Genomic DNA, 20,567 nt, shown 5'->3' on the forward strand with positions numbered 1-20,567 from the left:
ATAACTTTTTATTAGCAATTAACACCTTTTTATTGAAGAAAAATTTTTTTAAAAACTCCCTGAAGAATTTTATGGGGATATTAGTTCAACGTCCATGTTTTGTGTCGATATGTGAAGTTTCACTTATAGCGATTGCATCAAAACAATGGCCGCTCTTAGGCGTCTCCGTGTCGTCTTACATTTGACTTTAGATAAGCGCCGCGAAGAAAGACTACCTTTTCAACTCGCATGGCATTGTCGGCGAATATTTACGGTCATAACGTCACGATGAATCTTATAGGTGGTGAATAAATCTTGGTTATTAATAATACATATATATAGTTTGTAGTATTCTTTTTATTCTTTTTATAAATATAAAATAAATTAAATAAAAATAAAAAGAACACTACAAAATATAATATTTCCTCAATGATTAATATTTAATTATTATTACGCAAATTTAAATGTTATTATTGTTCAAGAATGCAATAACTTTAAAAATAACACTCATCATAGACGCCGCGACATTTTTATCAATTCCTTTCTCTGTATGTTTATACATGCGTGACAATGAGCTTCAGCCGTTCTCGCAGCTTCTTCAGCAAAACCTGTTTGACAATTGATGTTTGGAGACGCGTGTTGATTTCAAACTCGTAATTAAAACTGGACTAAACGGAAGCCTCTATCTCACTAGCAGAGCATTGAAAAATCCAGTCACAATTTAACAATTCCGCGCAGCCAGTTAATGATAATAAATGATAAATATATTATTTCCGTTCGCTGTTTCACTTCCGCCAAATGCCCGAATAAGTGTCTGGCATATTCTTTGTTTATCGCAAAACCCCGGAACTTTCATGATTCGTTCGTCGCGCAGTTGTCAGTCGATCATCGGTCAGTCGACGCGAGCAGTCTAAATTACGGCAAACGAAAATGTATAAACGTTAGCGATTTCCGGGATACTTTCACCACTCGGTCTACCTCTAAATTCTAAATCTTATTTAAATTTTGTTGTCGCGAATACTTCTTCCTTTCTCACGCTCAGCGCGAACGATATCGGTTACCAGCATCTTATCGTCACTTGATATTATATAGAGAAAATATTATAGCTTAGCTCGTCACCCCTAATATTTATCGTGACGTTATGGTTATTCCGGACATTATGACCGGAAATGCTTGAAAGAAATGATTATCCTTCTTTGTGGCGCTTATCTGAAGTCCAAAGTCCAATGTAAGACGATCGATAGGAAACACAAGTTGTGTAGGCGCTATGTATACTGGTATAATGCACTGTATTGTAGGCGTGCTTCTTGGTCCACAGTTTGGTCCGGCATTGCCGACGTGCTAGTAATCGTGTATCCGGTATGCGAGGTATGTACATGCTTCTGCACATTTTGCAGTCGTTCGTAATTCGGGAAATAAATCGCGCCGTTTTCAGGTAGCGCGTTGACGTTATTGTGACGTTATTTAATAATTATTTTGACGTCAAAACGCCATTTTGACATTAAAATGACAATAAATAACGTCAGTTTGCTACATGGATTGTGACACACGTTAAAAAGCGTCAACTTGACACATCTTACTCTCAGATCCGTAGACGGGTCGATCGTTCTGCTTTTCGAGCGAACGGATACGATTCGGCGTGCCGTGCAGGAACGTAAGAGATTAATCACGATCGAAGCTAACAATAACGTAATGGAAAGACGATAGCGATGTTTCGCTCACGAAGTTCAAAGTTGTCTGGATCAGCGGAAATGGAGTCTGCAGCGTGGTGGCTGATTGTGGCCGCCACCGTGATAATCTCGACAGGAGCAAGCCTCGAGGGACCGAACGTATGCACCCGACAGGAAACGTAAGCAGTCGGGAATCGAGATTTTAATAATTTGTTAGCGAATTTGTTTGCTTGTTAAACAGCGTTATCGTCGGTGAAATTTATGAGAGCGAGTGTCATTTTAGGTATACGATAACGGTGAAAGTGTCCGAGAAAAAACCTTACACCGTAAGGGACAGCAAAGCGTGTTTTATTTTAATCATACCAAGATGGTGTACCACGTACAACATCGAGTACGAGACAGTCTACAAGAACCAGGTCGGTTATCTAATCCGCGTCTACGTAGTACTTTCTTATATTTTGTGGAAAGGTCTGAGCTAGATTTGTGTTTTGTGCTTAATTACTGTCGCGGAGCGATAGTATATAAGCTCAGACAAAAAAGCTGTGCAGAAACGATTATCGGTGTACTGAGAAAGAAAACATTTTAATTCATAAAAATATTTATTAGGTGGCTCCTAATATCATATTATTTACTTACTTTTTACACATATTTATTTAGAATTAGAAATTTTTTTTCAATTAAACAAAAAATTTTCTAATTCTAAATAAATATATGTGTAAAAAGTAAGTAAATATGCTATTAGAAGCCACTTAATAAATATCTTTTTGGATTAAAATATTTTTTTTCTCAGTGTGGAACGTTGCGAATTACGGTCCGTAATTACGCTTTTCTTGCAGAATGTGACGAAACAAAGGCCCGTAAAAGAATGCTGCAAAGGCTACACGGAGACCACGAAAGGCGATCGCTGTATTCCAGTGTGCTCCGAGGGTTGTCTCTACGGTACCTGTATTGCACCTGACGTCTGCGAATGCGAGTCGGGATACCGCGGCTCGTTATGTGATACAAGTGAGAGCAGCTTTATTTTTATAATAATAATAACGGCGGGACATGCATTCCGGTATAGCTGGCGAAACGAATATTCTTTTATTATTGTGCACGTACTTTTCATTTGCGATGCAACAGTCCGATATTCGAAATGAATAACAACGTGTTAGAGTAACACGTAGAGAAATAGCGAACGTGAAATAACGAAAATGTTATTAAAGATGTTGTATGTTATAATTTAGTAATAATGACACTTCGCGTTCACGAAAGGAATTTAAAAATACGTAATCGCAAATCACGAATACTTATATAGCGTAAACATTTTTATCGTGTTTAACAAGTTACGTTGGCGGGTTTTTCTGGAATATTTATGTAGCATATAATTATTTTTAAAAACTGATGAAAGAAATACACGGTAACTTCCTGCGCTATCGAAGATATCAGTTTATTTTATTTAAAACGGCGTGTACAGAAGGTTAATTTTAACTTTTATATGAACAGAGTGCCTTTCGGGTAAATGGGGCAGAAATTGCGAGATGGATTGCCAGAAGTGCCAGAACGGTGCCACGTGTGATCCTAGTAACGGTACCTGTGTATGCGGTGCAGGTTGGATGGATGAAACGTGCAGCCAACGAGCTTGCGAGGACGGTTTTTACGGTTCCAACTGTACAAAAGTGAGTCTTTACATGCATTTCTTACAATTAGAAAGTTACTCTTAAAAACTTTTACGATGTCTCGCACCAATTGCAAATTAAACTTAATTCACAGGTTTGCGAATGTGAGAAAAGCAATACGGAGCAATGTCATCCGTGGACTGGACAATGTTCCTGCAAAACGGGATGGGACGGCAAAACCTGTGACAGGCCGTGTCCCTTCTATACCTTCGGCAAGAGTTGTCAAAATCATTGCACCTGCAAGAACAACGCGCAGTGCTCGCCCATCGACGGCACTTGCCTCTGTGCGGACGGATATCGCGGAAAGGATTGCGGCGATCTGTGCCCCGCGAATACGTTCGGGGAGGACTGCGCGCAGAAGTGCGCCTGCAAGAACGCAGCCAGCTGCTCGCCTGAGAACGGAAGCTGCAATTGCACGGCTGGTAAGCGTAACTTGAATGATCACACTCGATGGTTTGTAATTATAAACTGATCGTTTAGAGAAAATCTTTTAGATGCACATATAGTTACAGAAATAAATTAGTCACAGAAGAAAATGTTAGTAACAGAAGAAGTCAATGTTAGTATAACAGGGTGAAACTTTTGGGTTTAAATGTTTGGTCATTTTTATTTTTATTTATTGTCTCCTGGAGTATCTTATCAATATTATTTCACAATTATTCTGCGTAACATTTTGCACAGTATTAGACAGCTTTGTTTGATATTTTTCGTACACGTCAGCAACTTTCATTGCTCATATGTAGAACTTACTATACTTTACTTTGTTAGTAGGATTATCTAGTAATACTAGTTACTTAGTAATATTATTTATTAAAATCTCGCTAAGAAACGTATTTCCGATGAAGATATTCGACATCGCTAAGTACGACACAAATTTCACGTATCTCTTCGACATTTTACCAGGATGGGTCGGTATCTTGTGCGACCGTCCGTGCGATGACAAGTTCTATGGCAAGGATTGCAAAAGCAAATGCAACTGCTATAATAATGCAGCCTGCCACCCGCAAAATGGTAAGGCAATCAAGTAGCGACTATTCCGGTTCGATCCTTCGCGATAAAGATAGTAAAATTTTACATCAATATCGTTAAAAAGGAACATACAAAGAAATACGCGACGAATTCCTACTTTTAAATTTTTTCTTACTACTTGCACAGAATACATATATATGTTATCTTAAATCTAAACAAACGCAGGCACGTGCACGTGTGCGGCTGGCTTCACCGGTACACTATGTCAGGATCGTTGTAGAAAGGGCTTCTATGGAAACGGATGTAATCAGAGATGCGACTGTGTCGAGAAGAATACCGTGGACTGTGATTCCGCTACCGGGTATTGCAACTGCAAGCCGGAATGGCGAGGTTTGTTGAATTAATTTTTTCGCGCCAATTTAGTCGTCGATCAAAAAATTTTTTTCGTCGAGAAAATCAACATGTTACGTCATTGTTGAATCAATAGAAAAATTATTGTTAAAGCGATCGTGAACAATAACGTACTCAAAGAGAATAGAGAGTTAAATTGATATTAGAGAGCTGTTTCTCGAGATGGATTTTGCTCTAACGTTGAAACAGGAATACGATGCGAAACAAAGTGTCCGGAAGGTCTTTACGGCAAGGATTGTCATTTACATTGCGAATGCATGCACAACAGTTCGTGTGATTCCACGACCGGAAGTTGCGTCTGCGCCAAGGGCTGGGAGGGCCCTGATTGCTCGCAACCCTGCAAGGAAGGATGGTACGGGCTGGGATGCAGAGAAAAGTGCCCGGAGAAAATGAACGGTAAAGCGAAGATCCAATATCCAAGATTTAAAACGCGTGACATCGTTTGAGTGTAACACATTTAATTCGCATATTTTTTGAACCAATTAATATTTTGTAGGCAACATAAGATAAATGTATTATCACATCTTGTGGCAGATTGCGTTATGTTTAATATCTTAATCCTGAATGCAATGTTATCCTTGCAACATATCTCAGTAAGTTCTATTTTTCCTATGCATAATCGGTTAGTCTCTCTCAAGAAACATACCTGTACGTAAGTTTGCCCATCTGTCGCGCGACATACATTTTGATATATAATATTACAATTGGAAAGAAATAAAAGAGAAGAAATTGGGTTAAATTGTAAGATCAATACTTCTGCTTGTGATGGCATTGTACATCCGGAGATATAGATAACATGCTTGGATGTGGGTTATTTTTCTATTATGTACAGCTGTTCGAAGCTAAGAATAAAAAAGTTTGATCTCTACTTGCGCAAACGCTGACGCAAATAATATGCATATAATAATTTATTTTGCTCTTTATCACCAGTCACTTTTATTGTCAAGCATTGAATAATTTTATTGATTATTAGATTATCCAACTTATAATACATTCGGTTAAAGCAAAAGTGGTGAAAGAATTAATAATAGTTATAACGAACGTGTTACTAAAAATTAACAGGCGATATATGTATAAAGTTTTATTTATAGTAAACTTTTCTATGTTATCGCGATAAATTCTTAAGTATCATCATTTTCTCCTTAGAAAATATGACTTGCAATCACGTTACCGGCGAGTACGTTTGCCGTACGGGATACCTGGGTCTCACCTGCGAACATCCGTGTCCGTTCAATCGTTACGGGCTAAATTGTTCGAATCATTGTCACTGTAAGAATAGCGGGGAATGTCATCACGTAACAGGCAAGATGAGAGCTCGGAAGAGAATCTTCCTGAGATATACATTCGTCTAAATGCGTCTACTCTAATTTTTTTTTATTATATATACCGAGGTGTATTATTTTCTAATCAGGTGTATGCCAATGTCGACCTGGCTGGCAAGGCGAGTACTGTCAAACACCCTGCGCGGAGGGCACTTACGGCGTTAATTGTACACAGCATTGCAAGTGTCAGAACGACGGTAAATGCAGGCTTAAGGATGGCTTTTGTCAATGTCCGCCAGGATGGACCGGGACCATGTGTACCGAAAGTAGGTTTAGCTACCGAAAGCTGTAGACTGTTACTACCAGAAAGAAATGGTGTACCAAACTATGTTACATATTGATAAATTATATTTAAATGCAACGTTTGCCGATTTCAGTTTGTCCCGAGGGGTACTATGGTCACCATTGTTTGGAGATTTGCGAATGTAAAAACGAATTCTTCAGGTGCCATTCAGTCGAAGGTTGTATTTGCAGGCAAGGGTATACAGGTACTTAGAGTACATTTTAAAAAAATAATAATAATTCTGCATGAAGAATTGAGGTTTTTTCGGAATCGTACAGTGACTTAATGAGATTGAGAAATTATTCTGTAGGTGAGAATTGCGATGAACAACTGTTCTCCCGTAATATCCAAGAGAAAGATGACGGAAGATATAAGTATATCGGAGGCGTACTTGCGATTATTGTTATAATTGGCGCTTTGTTAGCTGCATGGAGGTATCGTCGTCGTAGAATGGCTGTCAAGAACGAGATGGCTCAAGTGCGATACACGGCTAAGTCTGAGAAGGATAAATTCGATATAAGTAGCTGTACCGACGAAGACGATTCCAAAGGTACGACATGTTTAAACGACAAAATAAAGACAATTTTGCAAGACAATTACATCAACTTATATAGATGTTACTACTCAGGAACGTTCGGTCAGCGATACTACCTGCAGAAGAAGGACGACCATGTAAGAAATCCAAACTTGAATGTGTATCACAACATGATAAGCGGCATGAACGACAAAAGAGTCGAGCACATCTATGACAAGGTTAAGCAGCCGTCGCTAATGGCTGGATGATAAGACAATATTCCGAGTCAAACGCCAATTTTTTTTGGATAAAGTATTCTAGCTGTTATTTTAATAGGCATAATATAATAAAAATAAATAAATATTATGGTAAACATAATTTTTCGTGCTCATTAACAAGTTCTTTTACATTAAATATTTTATTATTCTATTAAGTACGATAGAAGAATTAAATTACATATTTATGTGAGAAAGGATTAAATTTAATATGTATAAATTCACGCTCACTTGGCACGATGTCTTATATCACTACTTTTATAACAAAAATAGATTAAAACAAATCGTGTTAAATCATGTTAAATAAACGGAAGAACGTAATTGTTAGTAACAAAATCGAGATATTCCAATAGCGCAGAGTATAAACTAAACAGTCTTTTTTGAAAAATCTCTATATCTTCGGTGGTTGCCCAGGTATATGCGATAAACGATAGGGAAGACTTTTTTTTCTCGCGCCAAGCCAGCGACATATGGCCTTGACCTACTTGAGCAACGGGCGGCGCGGACGAGACACTTTTTTCACGAGCTCTATACATACGTGTGTGAAATTGGCTCATTACTTTTTGAATTCTGTATTTTTAATAATTGTGCTACGTTTGTGCCGTATTGTGCCGCAAACCGCAACTCTGTAACTCAAAGCGTACTCGAGAAAATAAAAAAAAAAAAAATTTTTTTATAGCCCCGCACTTTTCGAATGTTGAGTTTTTTTTATTGTGCTGTATTGTGCTGCATTTGTGCTGACTTGTGCCGCAAACGCGAGATTGATAACTTCGATAACAATTAAGAAAAGAAAAAAATTATACTATCCTCGCATGCACTTTTCCCGAAATAAACCCAATTTTTTTTGTTGATAGGTAGTAATTTGTGCCACGTTGTGCCGTTGGAATAAACTCGATATCTCTTTTTATTTGGCAGATAAAAAATATTAAATGTCAAAAACTGAAATTTTGCAACTTGTGCTGAATTGTGCTAGTCGAGCACAACAAGAAAACGGCTAGAAAAGAATCGAAAGTTGCAGGAGTTAAAAATAATGAGCTAAAGGGGATGGGGGTGAGAAAAAAATTTCACATTTTCAAGTTTTTTAAAATTGTGCTGAATTGTGCCAGACGAGTACAATAACTTATAATGACAAAATGTCCGCAAATCGTTAGTTTTCGCAGCACAACCATCTAAAGAAAGAAGTTTTTAGGAATTACAATTTTTAAACCATTTTTTTAAACCGTGATAGAGATCTAGCACGATTCAGACGTGGCATGGGGTTTAGAATTCTTCTACTCCTGAAACCCAAGTTCCTTAGTTGTATTGTAAAATCCATAAAATGTGACCAGACGACATTTTGTCAATCGTTAAGCCCCCCTTTCTTGCACAATAGGCGATAGCGATAGCGATAGCGACAGCGACAAAGTTGCCGACAAAGCTACGTCTTGACGAATACAGGACCAATTTGCCAATTATAGCCGGATGAAAATGAAAGCTTAATTGTTTAATATAAATTTCTTTAGCTTTTTTCACTGATTATAATTTCACTGGTTTTTGAGGGCATTTATAATAAAATTAAAGATTATTTATAATGTAGTATAATGGGAGACTCAAGGCTGCAATGTATATTATTTAACAACAAAAATAATTATTAAAAATATTAGGAATTGAATAAATTTGTGTTTAATATGTAAAGAATATCGTACTAAAAGTACATTCAAAGATGTGAAAGATGTGACTACCATTTTCTTGCAATATTGAGGAGGTCGTAAGAAGAATCAGAAGTGTATTAAGAATTGCATGAAATTTAAAACATAATGCTCTCTTATAAATAATGTCAGCATGTAAATTTTTTTAGATTTTATCACCGACTAGAATTTTGAGAATATTTATAGCAAAATGTTCAAGATCTTTATCGCGAAAAATTATATAAATAAATATGTATATAAATAAACATAATAATTGTAATTTGTAGATGTAACGTATAAAAATCCATTCTTAGCCAATAACTTTTTATTAGCAACACCTTTTTATTGAAGAAAATTTTTTTTAAAAACTCCCTGAAGAATTTTATGGGGATATTAGTTCAACGTCCATGTTTCTTGTCGATATGTGGAGTATCACTTATTGCGATTGCATCAAAACAATGGCCGCTATTAGACGTCTCCGTGTCGTCTTACATTTGACTTTATAGATAAGCGCCGCGAAGAAAGACTATATACCTTTTCAACTCGCATTGTCGGCAAATATTTACGATCATAACGTCACGATGAATCTTAGGTGGTGAATAAATCTTGGTTATTAATAATACATATATAGTTTGTAGTATTCTTTTTATTCTTTTTATAAATATAAAATAAATTAAATAAAAATAAAAAGAACACTACAAAATGTAATATTTCCTCAATAATTAATATTTAATTATTATTATGCAAATTTAAATGTTATTATTGTTCGAGAATGCAATAACTTTAAAAATAACACTCATCATAGACGCCGCGACACTTTTATCAATTCCTTTCTCTATATGCTTATACATGTCACAATGAGCTTCAGCCGTTCTTGCAGCTTCTTCAGCAAAACCTCTTCGACAACTGATGTTTGGAGACGCGTGTTGATTTCAAACTCGTAATTAAAACTGGATTAAACGGAAGCCGCTATCTCACTAGCAGAGCACTGAAAAATCCAGTCACAACTTAACAATTCCGCGCAGCCAGTTAATGATAATAAATGATAAATATATCATTTCCGTTCGCTGTTTCACTTCCGCCAAATGCCCGAATAAGTGTCTGGCATATTCTTTGTTTATCGCAAAACCCCGGAACTTTCATGATTCGTTCGTCGCGTGGTTGTCAGTCGATCATCGGTCAGTCGACGCGAGCAGTCTAAATTACGGCAAACGAAAATGTATAAACGTTAACGATTTCCGGGACACTTTACCACTCGGTCTACCTCTAAATTCTAAATCTTATTTAAATTTTGTTGTCGCGAATGCTTCTTCCTTTCTCACGCGCCGCGCGAACGATATCGGTTACCAGCATCTTATCGTCACTTGATATTATATAGAGAAAATATTATAGCTTAGCTCGTCACCCCTAATATTTATCGTGACGGACATTATGACCGGAAATGCTTGAAAGAAGTGGTCATTCTTCTTTGTGGCGCTTATCTAAAGTCCAAAGTCCACTGTAAGACGATCGATAGGAAACACAAGTTGTGTAGGTACTGATGTATACTGATACCTATAATGCACTGTATTGTAGGCATGCTTCTTGGTCCACAGTTTGGTCCGGCATTGCCGACGTGTCAGTAATCGTGTATCCGGTATGCGAGGTATGTACATGCTTCTGCACATTTTGCGGTCGTTCGTAATTCGGGAAATAACTCGCGCCGCTTTCAGGTAGCATGTTGACGTTATTGTAACGTTATTTAACAATTATTTTGACGTCAAAACGTCATTTTGACATTAAAATGACAATAAATAACGTCAGTTTGCTACATGGATTGTGACACACGTTAAAAAGCGTCAACTTGACACATCTTACTCTCAGATCCGTAGACGGGTCAATCGTTCTGCTTTTCGAGCGAATGGATACGATCCGGTGTGCCGTGTAGAAACGTAAGAGATTAATCACGATCGAAGCTAACGATAACGTAATGGAAAGACGATAACGATATGTTTTGCTCACGAAGTTCAGTGTTGTCTGGATCCGGAATGGAGTGTGCAGCGTGGTGGCTGATCGTGGCCGCCACCGTGATAATTTCGACAGGAGCAAGCCTCGAGGGACCGAACGTATGCACCCGACAGGAAACGTAAGCAGTCGGGAATCGAGATTTTAATAATTTGTTAGCGAATTTGTTTGCTCGTTAAACAGCGTTATCGTCGGTGAAATTTATGAGAGCGAGTGTCATTTTAGGTATACGATAACGGTGAAAGTGTCCGAGAAAAAACCTTACACCGTAAGGGACAGCAAAGCGTGTTTTATTTTAATCATACCAAGATGGTGTACCACGTACAACATCAAGTACGAGACAGTCTACAAGAACCAGGTCGGTTATCTAATCCGCGTCTATATACGAATAAGTACTTTCTTATATTTTGTGGAAAGGTCTGATCTAGATTTGTGTTTTGTGCTTAATTACTGTCGCGGAGCGATAGCAAGCTCAAACAAGAAAGCTGCGGAGAAAGGATTATTGGTGGAACGGCGCGAATTACGGTCCGTAATTTACGTGTTTCTTGCAGAATGTGACGAAACAAAGGCCCGTAAAAGAATGCTGCAAAGGCTACACGGAGACCACGAAAGGCGATCGCTGCATTCCAGTGTGCTCCGAGGGTTGTCTCTACGGTACCTGTATTGCGCCTGACGTCTGCGAATGCGAGTCGGGATACCGCGGCTCGTTATGCGATACCAGTGAGAGCAGCTTCATTTTTATAATAATAATAACGGCGGGACATGCATTCCGGTATAGCTGGCGAAACGAATACTCTTTTATTATAGTGCACGTACTTTTCATTTGCGATGCAACAGTCCGACATTCGACATGAATAACAACGTGTTAGAGTAACACGTAGAGAGATAGCAAACGTGAAATAACGAGAATATTACTATATATATGTTTATTAACTTTAGCAATACAGCCAGAAAGTGGACTTGGTTTACAATCAATCCTTAATCATTCATACCTGCATTCCATCCACGCACAATACAACTATTCAAATGACCTGTCATTACTTATACGATTATAATAATCATTGCTTCTTATGGCACTATCTCCTAACCACACAGCCTATCTCACAGCCTAATGATATTCTGTATCTATCTTCTTTTTCTTTCGCATTCCTTTCCCTGACAACTTTCAACAATACCTCCGCTTTGGTGGTGTCCAATTTATCGTTCCAAAGTTTTTCCAACCTTTCCTTACTATCTTTTCCTAATACAGTAAACCATTCCTTTGTCTCAATACAATCCTCTACATAGTGTTTCATGCTATCCTTACCTTTATTGCAAAAAATACACATCCGCTTTTCCTTTTCTAACCAATACCTATTACCTGATTCTAAGTTACGGCATCTTAAATTTAACAGAGCTCTGATACTATCCCCAAGGTCTTGCCTGTCTAAATTATCCATCCTTAAATAACTGGGACCTTCCAAATCCTTGCTCAACTCCTTGTATTTCTTATTATACCTTGATTCTAAAATTCTATTTTCCTCTAACTGCCTCTGAACATTTTCATCCCTATTCCTCATTTCTTTACCTATATTCCTCCTCTTCCTTCTCAAGGCTTCCACAGCCACAACACTCCACCCATTTCTATTAAAATATTTCTCCCTCTCCTTTCCATATCTATCATTCCATTCATTACTTTCTTTATCTAACCAACACTTTTTAATCCACCTCTCTTCACTTGCTTCCCTGACCTTATCCTCAAACTTCATAGCCCTAATTCCCCAACCTATCCTTAGTTTGCTCATTCCTAGTTCTCTAGACATCATATATCTTGGAGTGCAAAACTTTAATTTAAAAACCCATCTAGCGTAATCCAGCATTATCTTTTCTAAATTTTTTCTTTCTTTCCACCCCCATAATTCCACACCGTATGACATCACGCTCCTAACTAAATATCTAAATAGCATCCCTCTTCTAATAAAATTATTCCTACAAATCCTTTCTCCTAGACCCCAGGTCCTAAATTACATCTTACACCTACTTTTTCTCTTCAAAATTTCTGCGCCCATTTCTTCCAGTCTCTTTCTTGTTCTAAATTTAGGTATCCCTTTAATCACCACATTATTCCTTCTATCTTCTTTTTCTTTATCTTTCATCCATCTCTTAAGCTTATCTACCTCTCTGACAACGAGAATATTACTAAAGATGTTGTATGTTATAATTTAGTAATAATGACACTTCGCGTTTACAAAAGAAATTTAAAAATACGTAATGGCAAATCACAAATACTTAGCGTAAATACATTTTTATTGTGTTTAAAAAGTTACGTTGGCGGGTTTTCCTGGAATATTTGTCTCATATAATTATTTTTAAAAACTAATGAAAGAAATACACGATGACTTTCTGCGCTATCGAAGATATCAGTTTATTTAAACGGCGTGTACAGAAGGTTAATTTTAACTTTCATATGAACAGAGTGCCCTTCGGGTAAATGGGGCAGAGATTGCAAGATGGATTGTAAGTGCCAGAACGGTGCCACGTGCGACCCATTCGACGGCAAGTGCAAGTGTACCAGAGGCTGGATCGGCCTGTACTGCAATCAAAAGTGTTCTTCCAACCGCTACGGGCAAGATTGCGCCGAGGAGTGCCGTTGTCAGAACGGCGGATCCTGTAACCCCGTGACTGGTGAATGCAACTGCACATCCGGCTGGATGGTACACAAGATTTTGCGCAATCGAATACGAAGTGTATCTCGCGGCGCACACGTCAATTCTACATTTACAAATGCAATATTTGTCACAGGGTTCAATCTGTGCGAATCGGTGTCCGGAGAGTTTTTGGGGGAAGAACTGTAGTCAGACCTGCGACTGCTATAACGAAGCCGGCTGCAATCACGTTACGGGCGAGTGTCAATGCAAGCCGGGCTTCTATGGCGATAAAGTATGTCAACGCTGATTATTCTGACTAATTATATTAATACATTTTTTAAATCAAAATAATTTATATCATATTTTTTCATTAACAGTGTCTGAAGATCTGTCCCGAGGGCACGTTTGGACTGTACTGCACGAACAATTGCGCATGTGAAAATAATGCCACGTGCGACTCATTCGACGGCAAGTGCAAGTGTACCAGAGGCTGGACCGGCGTGTCCTGCGATCAAAAGTGTCCTTCTAATCTCTACGGGCAAAACTGCGCCGAAGAGTGCCGTTGCAGAAACGGTGGAAAATGTCATCATATCTCCGGCGAATGTCATTGCACCCCCGGTTACACCGGACCACTGTGAGTTGCAAATTTCATTGTAGAGCACCGTAAATATTTATCGAGGAATTTTACATTACCACTCGGAAATGAAATATCTCCACATCTTTTGCACCAAGTTTTCAAGAAAGTTTTTCTCGAAGAGTTTTGTTCTAAAAAAATAATAGCTAGACGTAGCCAGATGTAACGAGACTCGTGTCGATCACTGTAATTTGCTGTTGTGTTGGGCAGATGCGGCGATTTGTGTCCGATGGGCACACATGGAGAGGAGTGCAAGTCAAACTGCCTTTGTCAGAACGGTGGATTCTGTAACCCCGTGACTGGTGAATGCAACTGCACATCCGGCTGGATGGTACGCAAAATTTTGCGCAATCGAATACGAAGTGTATCTCGCGACGCACACGTCAATTTTACATTTACAAATGCAATATTTGTCACAGGGTTCAGTCTGTGCGAATCGGTGTCCGGAGGGTTTTTGGGGGAAGAACTGTAGTCAGACCTGCGACTGCTATAACGATGCCGGCTGCAATCACGTTACGGGCGAGTGTCAATGCAAGCCGGGCTTCTATGGCGATAAAGTACGTCAACGCTGATTATTCTGACTAATTATATTAATGCATTTTTTAAATCAAAATAGTTTATATCTTATTTTTTCATCAACAGTGTCTGAAGATCTGTCCCGAGGGCACGTTTGGACTGTACTGCACGAACCATTGCACATGTGAAAATAATGCCACGTGCGACCCATTCGACGGCAAGTGCAAGTGTACCAGAGGCTGGACCGGCGTGTCCTGCGATCAAAAGTGTCCTTCTAATCTCTACGGGCAAAACTGCGCCGAGGAGTGCCGTTGCAGAAACGGTGGAAAATGTCATCATATCTCCGGCGAATGTCATTGCACCCCCGGTTACACCGGACCACTGTGAGTTGCAAATTTCGTTGTAGACCACCGTAAATATTTATCGAGGAATCTTGTTTACATTACCACTCGGAAATGAAATATCTTTACATCTTTTGCACGCATCTTTCAAGAAAGTTTCTCTCGATGAGGTTTGTTCTAAAAAAGTAATAGCTAGACGTAGCCGCCAGATGTAACGAGACTCGTGTCGATCACTGTGATTCGCTGTTGTGTTGAGCAGATGCGGCGATTTGTGTCCGATGGGCACACATGGAGAGGAGTGCAAGTCAAACTGCCGTTGTCAGAACGGTGGATCCTGTAACCCCGTGACTGGTGAATGCAACTGCACATCCGGCTGGATGGTACGCAAGATTTTGCGCAAACGAATTGTATCTTGCGATTCAACATTTACAAATGAAATATTTGTCACACAGGGTACCGTCTGTGCGAATCGGTGCCAGGAGGATTTCTGGGGCGTTAATTGCTCTCTGACCTGCTATTGCTATAACGAAGCTGGCTGCGATCACATTACGGGCGAGTGTCAGTGCAAGCCGGGCTTCTACGGCGACGAAGTACGTCAACGCCGATTATTCTAATTATGTTAATGCAGGTTTTAAATTTATATAATTAATATCTTATTTTCTTTTTAACGTGACAATCAGTGTCTGAAGATCTGTCCCGAGGACACGTTTGGACTGTACTGCACGAACAATTGCACCTGTGAAAATAATGCTACGTGCAATCCTAGTAACGGTACCTGTGTATGCGGTGCAGATTGGATGGGTGAAACGTGCAGCCAACGAGCCTGCGAGGACGGTTTGTACGGTTCCAACTGTACAAAAGTGAGTCCCCATATGCACTTCTTACAATTAGAAAGTTACTTTTACGATGTCTCGCACCAATTGTAAATTAAACTTATAATTTACAGGTTTGCGAATGTGAGAAAAGCAATACGGAGCAATGTCATCCGTGGACTGGACAATGTTCCTGCAAAACGGGATGGGACGGCAAAACCTGTGACAGGCCGTGTCCCTTCTACACTTTCGGCAAGAGTTGTCAAAATCATTGCACCTGCAAGAACAACGCGCAGTGCTCGCCCATCGACGGCACTTGCCTCTGCGCGGACGGATATCGCGGAAAGGATTGCGGCGATCTGTGCCCCGCGAATACGTTCGGGGAGGACTGCGCGCAGAAGTGCGCCTGCAAGAACGGAGCCAGCTGCTCGCCTGAGAACGGAAGCTGCAATTGCACGGCTGGTAAGCGTAACTTGAATGATCACACTCGATGGTTTGTAATTATAAACTGATCGTTTAGAGAAAATCTTTTAGATGCACCTATAGTTACAGAAATAAATTAGTCACAAAAGAAATAGTCAGTTAGTAACAGGGTGAAACTTTTGGGTTTAAATGTTTGGTCATTCTTATTTTTATTTATTGTCTCCTGGAGTATCTTATCAATATTATTTCACCATTATTCTACGTAACATTTTGCATAGTATTAGACAGCTTTGTTTGATATTTTTTGTACACGTCAGCAACTTTCATTGCTCATCTGTAGAACTTACCATACTTTACTTTGTTAGTAGGATTATCTGGTAATACTTATAGTTACTTAGTATAAAATTATTTATTAAAGTCTCGCTAATAAACGTTTTTCCGATAAAGATATTCGACATCGCTAAGTACGACACAAATTTCACATATCTCTTCGACATTTTAACAGGATGGGTCGGTATCTTGTGCGATCGTCCGTGCGATGACAAGTTCTATGGCGAGGATTGCAAAGACAAATGCAACTGCTATAATAATGCAGCCTGCCATCCGCAAAATGGTAAAGCAATCGAGTAGTGACTATTCCGGTTCGATCCTTCGCGATAAAGATAGTAAAATTTTACATCGATATCGTTAAAAAGAAACATACAAAGTAATATGCGACGAATCCCTACCTTTAAATTCTTTCTTACTACTTGCACAGAGAGAATACATATTATCTTAAATCTAAACAAACGCAGGCACGTGCACGTGTGCGGCTGGCTTCACCGGTACACTATGTCAGGATCGTTGTAGAAAAGGCTTCTATGGAAACGGATGTAATCAGAGATGCGACTGTGTCGAGGAGAACACCGTGGACTGTGATTCCGCTACTGGGTATTGCAACTGCAAGCCGGAATGGCGAGGTTTGTTGAATTAATTTTCGCGCCAATTTAGTCGTCAATCAAAAATTTTTTTCGTCGAGAAAATCAACATGTTACGTCCTTGTTGAATCAATAGAAAAATTATTGTTAAAGCAATCGTGAACAAAATTATTCAATAATGTATGTACTCAAAAAGAATAGGGAGTCAAATTGATATTATTTTGTTTTTGTTCTTGTGTATAGCTGTACTGCATATATTGTCAATTGAATAATGGTATTGTAATATAAAGAGTAAAGAGTAAAGCGATAGCGTATGAAGAACGGTTCTTAATGGTATGTTATGCAGCAGAGAACCGTTTCTCGAGATGGATTTTGCTCTAATGTTGAAACAGGAATACGATGCGAAACAAAGTGTCCAGAAGGTCTTTACGGCGAGGATTGTCATTTGCATTGCGAATGCATGCACAACAGTTCGTGTGATCCCACGACCGGAAGTTGCGTCTGCGCCAGGGGTTGGGAGGGCTTTGAATGCTCGCAACCCTGCAAGGAAGGATGGTACGGGCTGGGGTGCAGAGAAAAGTGCCCGGAGAAAATGAACGGTAAAGCGAAGATCCAATATCCAAGATTTAAACGCATGACATCGTTTGAGTGTAACACATTTAATTCGCATATTTTTTGAACCAATTAATGTTTTGTAGGCAACATAAGATAAATGTATATTATTACACCTTGTGGCAGATTGCGTTAAATATCTTAATCCGAATTCAATGTTATTCTTACAACATATCTGAATAAGTTTCTATTTTTCCGATGCATAATCGGTCAGTCTCTCTCAAGAAACACATCTTTACGTAAGTTTGCCAATCTGTCGCAACATATACCTACATTTTGATATATTACAATCGGAAAGAAATAAAAGAAAAGAAATTGGGTTAAATTGTAAGATCAATTCTTCTGCTTGTGATGGCATTGTACATCCGGAGATATAGATAACATGCTTGGATGTGAGTTTTTTTTCTATTATGTACAGCTTCAAAGCTAAGAATAAATAGTTTGATCTCTACTTGCGCAAACGCTGACGCAAATAATATGCATATAATAATTTATTTTGCTCTTTATCACCAGTCACTTTTATTGTCAAGCACTGAATAATTTTATTGATTATTAGATTATCCATCTTATAATACATTCGGTTAAAGCAAAAGTGGTGAAAGAATTAATAATAGTTATAACGAACGTGTTACTAAAAATTAACAGGCGATATATGTATAAAGTTTTATTTATAGTAAACTTTTCTATGTTATCGCGATAAATTCTTAAGTATCATCATTTTCTCCTTAGAAAATATGACTTGCAATCACGTTACCGGCGAGTACGTTTGCCGTACGGGATACCTGGGTCTCACCTGCGAACATCCGTGTCCGCTCAATCGTTATGGGCTAAATTGTTCAAATCATTGTCACTGTAAGAACGGCGGGGAATGTCATCACGTAACAGGCAAGTCGAGAGCTCGCAAGAGAATCTTCCTGAGATATACATTCGTCTAAATGCGTCTACTCTAATTTTTTTTATTATACCGAGGTGTATTTTCTAATCAGGTGTATGCCAATGTCGACCTGGCTGGCAAGGCGAGTACTGTCAAACACCCTGCGCGGAGGGTACTTACGGCGTTAATTGTACACAGCATTGCAAGTGTCAGAACGACGGTAAATGCAGGCTTAAGGATGGCCATTGTCAATGTCCGCCGGGATGGACCGGGACCATGTGTACCGAAAGTAGGTTTAGCTACCGAAAGCCGTAGACTGTTACTACCAGAAAGGAATGATGTACCAAACTAGGTTATATATTGATAAATTAATTATATTTAAATGCAACGCTTGCCAATTGCAGTTTGTCCCGAGGGGTACTACGGTCACCATTGTTTGGAGATTTGCGAATGTAAAAACGAATTCTTCAGGTGCCATTCAGTCGAGGGTTGTATTTGCAGGCAAGGGTATACAGGTACTTAAAGTACATTTTAAAAATACAATATAATAATAATTCTGCATGACGAATTAAGGTTTTTTCGGGATTGTACAGTGACTTAATGTGACTGAGAAATTATTCTGTAGGTGAGAATTGCGACGAACAACTGTTCTCCCGTAATATCCAAGAGAAAGATGACGGAAGATATGAGTATATCGGAGGCGTACTTGCGATTATTGTTATAATTGGCGCTTTGTTAGCTGCATGGAGGTATATACGATATTGTCGTCGCAGAATGGCTGTCAAGAACGAAATGGCTCAAGTGCGATACACGGCTAAGTCTGAGAAGGATAAATTCGACATAAGTAGCTGTACCGACGAAGACGATTCCAAAGGTACGACATGTTTATTAACGACAAAATAAAGACAATTTTGCACGACAATTACATCCACTTATATAGATGTTACTACTCAGGAACGTTCGGTCAGCGATACTACCTGCAGAAGAAGGACGACCATGTAAGAAATCCAAACTTGAATGTGTATCACAACGTGATAAGCGGCATGAACGACAAAAGAGTCGAGCACATCTACGACGAGGTTAAGCAGCCGCCGCTAATGGCCGGATGATAAGACAATATTCCGAGTCGGACGCCAATTTTTTTTGGATAAAGTATTCTGTTATTTTAATAGGCATAATATAAAAAAAATTAAATAACATGGTAAACATAATTTTTCGTGCTCATTAACAAGTTCTTTTACATTAAATATTTTAATATTCTATTAAGTACGATAGAAGAATTAAATTACATATTTATATGAGAAAGGATTAAATTTAATATGTATAAATTCATGCTCACTTGGCACGATGTCTGATATCACTACTTTTATAGCAAAAATAGATTAAAACAATAATGTTTCAATCGCGCAATAGCTATACGCACAATAGGGCGCGAACACTTGGCGCTCTTTTCTTAACTTTTTTAAAAAGGTGTTTTTATGATATATGGTCAATCAACTTTATTTGTGAAATATTTATAGGAATATAAGGTGTGACACGTGACACCTTTATCATTGTCTGATTTGATGATATTTTGTAAAAGTCTGGACCTGCAGTTGTTAGGTTCTTATTAATCTCATAGCGACTTTTTATGGCGTCCCAGATAGCACAGTTGATCTTTATGAATTCATAAAGATCAGATTCAGATCTTTTTGAATTCATAAAGATCAGCTGTGCTATCTGGGGTACGACGTATTTTCTCTGTATATCGTCAATGTTTAATATTAAATATTTTTCAAATAAATCAACGCGAGTTTTTCTTCTTTCCAACCTTTACATCCACAACTGTACAAAGATTTAAGATTCGTTATTGTGTTCAAAGTTTTATTAAAAGGTTGGTTAGATTTACATTTGATCTTTGTGCCGCATTTTTTGTGTTAACATGAATTATTCAGAAAAACATAATTAATAACAATATTAATAATAGATTAATAGAATACTATAATTTTAAAATGTATATAATTAGAAAATAGCAAGAATTTAATTATGCATCTGTAGAGAGACACTAGAAGATAATAAA

At 38.4% G+C, this 20,567-nt stretch overlaps 2 protein-coding genes across 7 annotated transcripts; both read left to right on the top strand.

Moving 5' to 3' along the window:
- Positions 1 to 871: 871 nt before the first annotated feature.
- Positions 872 to 7,767, top strand: LOC139813142 (uncharacterized). Its single transcript, XM_071778489.1, has 14 exons — positions 872 to 1,347; positions 1,566 to 1,828; positions 1,933 to 2,065; positions 2,486 to 2,654; positions 3,135 to 3,307; positions 3,402 to 3,729; positions 4,211 to 4,318; positions 4,502 to 4,666; positions 4,877 to 5,083; positions 5,834 to 5,989; positions 6,099 to 6,275; positions 6,387 to 6,497; positions 6,603 to 6,842; positions 6,921 to 7,767. The coding sequence occupies exons 2-14, from the start codon at positions 1,689 to 1,691 to the stop codon at positions 7,073 to 7,075; spliced, it is 2,262 nt and encodes a 753-aa protein (XP_071634590.1). The 5' UTR covers positions 872 to 1,347; positions 1,566 to 1,688; the 3' UTR covers positions 7,076 to 7,767.
- A 2,144-nt stretch (positions 7,768 to 9,911) lies between these two features.
- On the top strand, positions 9,912 to 20,280 carry LOC139813141 (uncharacterized). 6 transcript variants are annotated; one of them, XM_071778486.1, is made up of 24 exons: positions 9,912 to 10,278; positions 10,344 to 10,393; positions 10,612 to 10,679; positions 10,754 to 10,873; positions 10,978 to 11,110; positions 11,304 to 11,472; positions 13,207 to 13,445; positions 13,534 to 13,671; positions 13,757 to 14,013; positions 14,224 to 14,344; positions 14,433 to 14,570; positions 14,656 to 14,912; positions 15,130 to 15,250; positions 15,323 to 15,460; positions 15,551 to 15,730; positions 15,817 to 16,144; positions 16,611 to 16,718; positions 16,900 to 17,064; positions 17,415 to 17,621; positions 18,364 to 18,519; positions 18,621 to 18,797; positions 18,913 to 19,023; positions 19,134 to 19,382; positions 19,463 to 20,280. In XM_071778486.1, exons 4-24 carry the CDS (start codon positions 10,776 to 10,778, stop codon positions 19,615 to 19,617), a joined length of 3,645 nt encoding a protein of 1,214 aa, XP_071634587.1. In that variant the 5' UTR covers positions 9,912 to 10,278; positions 10,344 to 10,393; positions 10,612 to 10,679; positions 10,754 to 10,775; the 3' UTR covers positions 19,618 to 20,280. The 6 variants fall into 6 exon arrangements, with proteins under 6 accessions (XP_071634587.1, XP_071634588.1, XP_071634583.1 ...); XM_071778487.1 differs by having other exon boundaries at positions 10,759 to 10,873; XM_071778482.1 differs by having other exon boundaries at positions 9,912 to 10,248; positions 10,324 to 10,393.
- The last annotated feature ends 287 nt before the right edge of the window (positions 20,281 to 20,567 follow it).

Source organism: Temnothorax longispinosus, chromosome 5 (assembly GCF_030848805.1).
Source record: "Temnothorax longispinosus isolate EJ_2023e chromosome 5, Tlon_JGU_v1, whole genome shotgun sequence".
Lineage (NCBI taxonomy): Eukaryota > Metazoa > Arthropoda > Insecta > Hymenoptera > Formicidae > Temnothorax > Temnothorax longispinosus.

Excerpts from the sequence above, each read along its gene's own strand:
- LOC139813142 (XM_071778489.1), top strand. The coding sequence starts at position 1,689 with ATGTTTCGCTCACGAAGTTCAAAGTTGTCTGGATCAGCGGAAATGGAG. Across the intron at positions 1,829-1,932 it reads GTATGCACCCGACAGGAAAC|GTATACGATAACGGTGAAAG; the intron begins GTAAGCAGTCGG and ends GTGTCATTTTAG. Across the intron at positions 4,319-4,501 it reads AGCCTGCCACCCGCAAAATG|GCACGTGCACGTGTGCGGCT; the intron begins GTAAGGCAATCA and ends AAACAAACGCAG.
- LOC139813141 (XM_071778482.1), top strand. The coding sequence starts at position 10,190 with ATGCTTGAAAGAAGTGGTCATTCTTCTTTGTGGCGCTTATCTAAAGTC. Across the intron at positions 13,446-13,533 it reads ACTGCACATCCGGCTGGATG|GGTTCAATCTGTGCGAATCG; the intron begins GTACACAAGATT and ends TATTTGTCACAG. Across the intron at positions 18,520-18,620 it reads GGAATGTCATCACGTAACAG|GTGTATGCCAATGTCGACCT; the intron begins GCAAGTCGAGAG and ends TTTTCTAATCAG.